This window comes from Dipodomys ordii, unplaced genomic scaffold (genome assembly GCF_000151885.1).
Source record: "Dipodomys ordii isolate 6190 unplaced genomic scaffold, Dord_2.0 Scaffold23, whole genome shotgun sequence".
NCBI lineage: Eukaryota > Metazoa > Chordata > Mammalia > Rodentia > Heteromyidae > Dipodomys > Dipodomys ordii.
Window position 1 is genome coordinate 3,150,851 of NW_012267239.1, and position 6,736 is coordinate 3,157,586.

The 6,736-nt window shown below is 41.9% G+C and overlaps 1 protein-coding gene across 1 annotated transcript in view; it reads right to left on the reverse strand.

Annotated features, from left to right (window-relative positions):
- Positions 1-6,736, reverse strand: part of Hormad2 (HORMA domain containing 2) — a 28,047-nt gene that overhangs the window by 17,001 nt on the left and 4,310 nt on the right. The window contains exons 2-3 of the mRNA XM_013014263.1: positions 1,004-1,145; positions 945-949 (exon numbers count right to left, since the gene is read on the reverse strand). Coding sequence (XP_012869717.1) covers positions 945-949; positions 1,004-1,145 — 147 coding nt within the window. The remainder of the gene's footprint in view (positions 1-944; positions 950-1,003; positions 1,146-6,736) is intronic.

Here is a 6,736-nt window from a genome sequence, read left to right on the forward strand (position 1 = left end):
GCCCAGAGTTCAGACCCCATGACCGGATCCCAAAAAAAAAAGATGCATCATACACATAAGTAGACACATGAAATTGAAAATACATTCACAATTATAGATTTGTATCCCATAGATACCAGCAGAGGTAATAATTAATACAAATGAGGTGGTTGTGATTTCACGTGTCATGCTTCTGCTTTTACAGCACAAATATATTTCATTGATGCTCAATGAAAATCAAATATTGCCTAAGAAAATTACATTGGAATGAGGCCAAGGTAATCATTGAATTCAAATGTGAGAAATTCAATGCTAGATTTTGAAAAATAGCAACTTAAAAGGAAACTTGGGCTAGCTATATTATTTTCCAAATGACATTTCCATTTTGGTAACAAGTCAACAAGATTTACATTCTGCCCTTGTAAGCAAATTTGTTTCAATTTTTGAAAAACTGAAGAGTTTCGGGCACATTTTCTTTTATGCAAAGAGAAGAAAGAAGCAGAAACGCTTATTACATACATAATACAATAAGAAATTACCTTTAAAGGCACAAGAAACAAAAGAAAAATGGGCCTGAATTGAGAAAAGACCAGGGCTAGAATAATAGTTGCCTAAATTCCTGTACTGCACACCTCGCCACATTAATATCTGTGGGTATGTGTATGTGTTACCAGGGAGGAGGAGTTTCTCATGTGGTTCCTTTGAAGTTCTCCAATGTTAAAACAATCCTCAAAGAACAAATTTAGTTGAAGCACAAAATAGTGTAAATCTTCAGCATTCAGATTTTGTTCTGTGCTTCTACGCTTTTCCCTTCAGACTGATTTTTTTAATTTGCTATCTAGCAAGAAGCTAATGGTTCCTACCTAGACGTAGTGAGATTAAAATGGAAAATGGATTAGCCAATTAAATGTTGAAAAATAGGCCCATGAGTTGGAATTAGCAGTCTGTGAGAAATATCAGTTTACTCCAGCTAATTTCAGGAGAAGGTTACAACAGCCACAGTAGCCATTTCATTAAATGTTACCGTCCAAATGGCGCTCTCCATAAGAACTCTCTGGAAACAGGCCCCTTAGATAGGTTATACAGGAGATAGAAGTAGCAAAGAGTTTCTTCACCATTATCAAGGACTGTTGCTCGTTAGTGATTTGGGTTGGGAAAACCGTTTTCTGAAGGGAGAGAAAAACAAACAAACAAAGGTGAAAAGCCTTAGTATTCTAATATAGTCACACCATTACCACATAAGGATGGCAGCTTTGTCAAGACTTCAACTATGACACATTCATAGATAATCAAAAGGAAAACAGGGCTTTGGATGTTGCGTGAAATTAGATCTTTATAGTCAAGACAGAGCAGAAAGCAGAGACGATCACCCAAGTAATTCAAGTTGTTTCACACTGACCGGTAGATGTGAGGCAAGCCTGAAGTGTTGCCTAGAGCGTCCTTCCGTTGCCCTCTCCCGGCCACGCTGCTCTCTCCAAAGCCTCCTTGGCCAGCCTAGTTCTTTCCTCTCGTCTGCCTGTGTGCGCTCTGACCTTCTCCCTTGAGTGTCCCACACACTTCTGTTTTGTTGTTTGTTGCTTTCTACCACTGAGTCCATCCACCTCAGCATCACACCACTGTCTTCACCCACCCCACACACGTGACTCAGTCTCTCTTTTGTGTGTGTGGAGGGGAGTTCCTGGGACTTGAATTCAGGGCGTTAGTGCTGTCCCTTAGCTTTTTCACTCAAGGACAGCACTCTACCATTTGAGCCTTTTGCTAGTTCACTGGAGAGCCTTAGATCTCAGTCTCCTGAGTAGCTAGGATGACAGGCGTGCACTGCCATGGCTAGGCTATTTTTCTGTATTCATGGCTCTCTTTTTCAATGAGTTCATCTATTCTCTCAGCCTCAGCTACAGTCTATTCAGGGGACTTCGAGCCCCTACTTCTGCTCTGAGCCCCACTTCAACATTCCTAATTTCTGAGCATCTGCTCTAGAGCACTTTACAGATCCCTTCAACTCAGTTCATCCCCACCTCCCCTGGCTAAAAGGATCCCAAGTTTCATTCTGGAGCAAGTAGATCAGCACCCACTCATGCATCCATCGAGACGTGGCTTCACCGCCAGCCTCCCTGTCCCTCACACTCAGTTCTCCCTAAGAATCTCACATCTGCTTTCTTCTTTCCCTTCACTGCTGTTCCTGGGCTTAGGACATTCCCAAGTTCCCCTTCTCACTCCAGCAGCCCCTGGGCCCAGGCAACGTTTTTCATTCTGTCTGTCTTCCATGCTCTCATCAGAATCAACTGCAACAAATATGAACCTTACCATGGCACTCCTAATGTAAATACAGCACCACGTTCAAGCTCCCTAACTGTGGCATTGGAAACGGACAAAATCTAGTCCCTATGGTCTCATCTCTCCTGTGTTTCCTAAATGATATTAGACTGCCCATAACAACATTATCATAATAGCTCCAAATTAGAAACCACCCAATGCTTCTCAACAGAATAGATGGAGAAATTATGGTATATTTCCCCAGTGGAGTACTAGGTAGCAATGAGAATGAATGATTGCAATTACATTTAACAATACAGATGGCTCTCACATCAAATACTAAGCAGAACAAAGCAGATAGGAATGGACAGTATCTTATGCTTTCTTTTATATAGAATATACAAGCAAGATACAAGCAGGATGGTGCTTTTTTTTCTCACTTAGGAAACAGAATAGTGACTAGGGAACATGAGAGCCCTTGTTGATTTTTTCCTATTCTCTCTCTCTCTCTCTCTCTTTCTCTCTTTTCTATCGTGAAACCATAGTAAAGTTTATCAGAAAACACTCTCAACAGACTGAAAGTAGGTCGTCTCTAAGGGGAGAATGATCAGTTTTATACTGTTTCTTGATCTGGCTTCTAGTTTACAAGAATGTGTTTGACCTGTAAAAATTAATTTAGTTGTACACGTGCATGCATTTTATAAACAGATACTACCAGTGAAAAGTAAGTATTGACCTGTCAAATAAGTTTTGAAAATATTGCTTCAAGCAGTCCTCTTGGCCAGAAATGTTCTTCTTTTCAGTTCCAAAATATGGACATTTTAATTCAACTATGTATTTAATGTTAGATTCTGCTTTAGGTTCTGAGATGCAGCAGTGAGTATAGCGAATAAAAGTCCTCTCCTCCATGGAGCTTACACAGAATGCCGCGCTGACTCAAGGCTTCCCGGGTCTCTTCTGGGAGAGATCACTTCCCCTATTCCGTCACTCAATGCTGCAAGGGTGACACTGCCCACAGTCACCCCAGAGTTTAAGTCCCATGACCAACAACAACAACAAAAAAGGTGTAGTGTAAGTGGCACACAGAGAAAAGGAAAGAAGAGTTATATCTACAAAGTTTAGTAGGGCATTTTTCCTTTTTATGATTTTAATTAATACATAGTAAATTATACACACCAATGGGGAAGAGGGTGACATTTCAATACATGTACATGTTTTACAATCAGATCAGAGTGAGTGATGGACCTATCACTTCAGATATATACCATTTCTTTGTTTTGGGGGACAATCATAATCCTCTCTATATCTATTTAGACTAACCAATTATTGCCAGCCATACTTACTCTACTATGTATAAGAAGATGAGAAGTTTTTCAGGGTGTCAAGAACTCACACATGTAATCCTAGCTACTCAGGAGACTGAGATTGGAGGATCAAAATTCAAAGGTTAGCCCAGGGAATGGATGAGGTGTTTAAAAAGAGCCAGAAAGGCACAAAAACAGACCAGAAGACCAATGGAATAGAATAGAAGATCCCGAAATAAAACCACACGCCTACAATCAGCTGACAAAAGAGCCAAAGACATACCGTGGAAGAAGCACAGCCTCTTCAACCGCTGGTGCTGGGAAAACTGGGCAGCCACATGCAGAAGATTAAAAGTGGACCCCAGCCTATCACCATGCACCAACATCAACTCAAAATGGATTAAAGACCTTACCATCAAACCTGAATCTCTGAAACTACTGCAGGACAGAGTAGGAGAGACACTTGAACTAATAGGCACAGGCAGAAACTTCCTGAACAGAGTCCTAGGGTCACAACAAATTGGAGAGAGACTCGACAAATGGGACTACCTTAAAATAAAAAGTTTCTGCACAGCTAAAGCTATAGCAACCAAGCTAGAAAGACAACCAACTAACTGGGAAAAAATATTTACCAGCAATATATCAGACAAGGGGTTAACATCCTGTATATACAGGGAACTCAAGAAACTAATCCCTCCCAAATCTAACAAACCAATTACTAAATGGGCAAGGGAACTAAAGAGGGACTTCTCAGATGAAGAGATAAAAATGGCAAAGAAACACATGAGGAAATGTTCACATCCCTGGTTGTGAAGGAAATGCAAATAAAGACAACCCTAGATACCACCTTACCCCAGTCAGAACTGCCCACATCCTAAAGTCAGCCAACGACAAATGCTGGAGGGGATGCAGAGAAAGAGGAACTCTATTACACTGCTGGTGGGAATGTACACTTATACAACCACTTTGGAAAGCAGTCTGGAGGGTCCTCAGAAAGCTAAATATTGACCTTCCTATGACCCAGTCATACCACTTCTAGGCATCTACCTTGAACAACAGGAACCAGTATACAAGGACACGTGCACCTCCATGTTTATTGCAGCACTGTTCACAATAGCTAGGATATGGAAACAACCCAGATGTCCCAATGGATCCAAAAACTGTGCTATCTATACACAATGGAATATTATGCAGCCATTAGAAAGCACAAAATAATGGCATTTGCAGGGAAATGGATGGAGCTAGAAGAAATCATATCAAGCGAGGTAAGCCAAGAGCAAAGAGACAAATGGCACATGGTCTCCCTGATAAGTGGATGTTAAATCCAAAATGTAAGGTGATACGACAAAATTAACAGGACTTAAGAAACAAAGGACTTCCACTCATCTGGTCAAATCACTACTAAATAACCCCATGCTGCTGATCACATATATGGTATATATGTGCACACCGGAGGGAAACCAGGAGGACAACACAGAACTAGAGGGAATCAGGGGAAAACATACAACAGCGGGACCCATCAGCTGCACTGGACATTGACCGAAATGAACTAAGCAACTCAATGACAGCGATGGGAGGGAGGGAACAAGTGGGAAAGAGGGAACAGCTGATGTTATACAAAACAAAAGAAATGTACATACCACCCAATGTGGAAGAAATAACTGTATTGCAAAGCTCATAGAACTCATAAATGTTAAAGACCATGATAGACAATTTGCCCCATGAAAGTTAGAATGTGTTTGTGACTTTAACTGAGCATCACTATCCCACAATACTGTGAGATTTAGGAAATCATGTAACCACTTAATCACAATAAAGAATTTGAAAAAAAATAAAAAAAGAGCCAGAAAGAAAATGTCAAAACCAATAAATGAAACACACACACACACACACACACACATGAGTTAGGCTAGGCAGAAAAGCCTGTGAGATTCCATCTCCAAAATAATCAGCCAGGAAGTGGTGCTGTGGCTCAAGTGGTAGAGCACTCACTTTGAGCTGAAGAGCTGAGGATAGCACCCAAGCCCAGCGTTCAAGCCCCATGACCAACAACAACAACAATAATAATAATAATTTAGAGGACAAAATAATCAGCCAAAGGCCGGACTAGAATTATGGCTCAAATGGTACAGAACCAGCTATGAGCAATCAAAGCTGAATTCATGCCCTAAGTTCAGGCCCTAGTACTGCCAACAACAACTACAACAACAAAAAGAAGCAGGAGTTATTCCTCCTAGTCAGGCATGGTGGCAGATCTGTAATCCCAGCACTCAGGAGGCAGGGGCAAGACAAGTTTGAGACCAACGTGGGCTACATAGTGAGACCGGGTCTCGGGGAAAAGAAGAGACTATTTTTCTGATCCAGTTGTACCTACTCTCCCTCTCCATCCCTCCCCACAATACGCTCTGTGTGTGTGTGTGTGTGTGTGTGTGTGTGTGCGCGTGTATTTGTGTGTGTGTGTGTGTGGTGGCGGTGCATGTTTGTGTTTGTAAGGAAGAAAGTACAGAGAGAAAGCTGTGACGTCTTCAGCACCTCTCCGGGTGGCTGAGGGTGGGCACAGGTGTAAGGGAGCAGCATGGTGGTGCGGTCAAGAGAATAAATACACCAAAGCACATTTATGATTTGCTGTTAAGAAAAAAGGCACATTTTTGAATACTGAAGAAGGATTTGATGGTATATGCTCACTGGGAAATGAACCCCAGTTAGGCATTACAGTCAATAGCCACATTTATCAATTTTCCTCCTCGCTGGCTGCAAATCAGCGTTTTCATGGTGATCCCTCGCAGCTGTGGGCCGCGCAGCAGGGCCACGCCGCCTGAGCCTGACCACGAGCGAGCTAGTCCCCAGCACACGCCCAAACAAGACCTCGGCCTCCTCATTCCAGCCGCCCCTCTATCCCATCTGCCCTTTTCTTGGTCTAGCTAGTACCTCGTGCTTTTTTGTTTTTTGCTTTTGTTTTTATGTTCTCATTGGTATATTTTTCTACTTAAAGAGTCCTCAAGCACACTTAGTTAAGTCAGGCTTGTTAGTGCCCCTACATTTGAGAAGGCTCTCAGAAACCTTAGGGAGAAAATACACTTGTTAGAGAACTTTACTTTAGACATCACTTCCGGTGCTGTTGGCTTTGAGTTCACAGTTAATGAACCATCTGTCTGCATTAAATGTATTTAAACAGGGCTGGGAAGGTGGCTCAGTGGTAG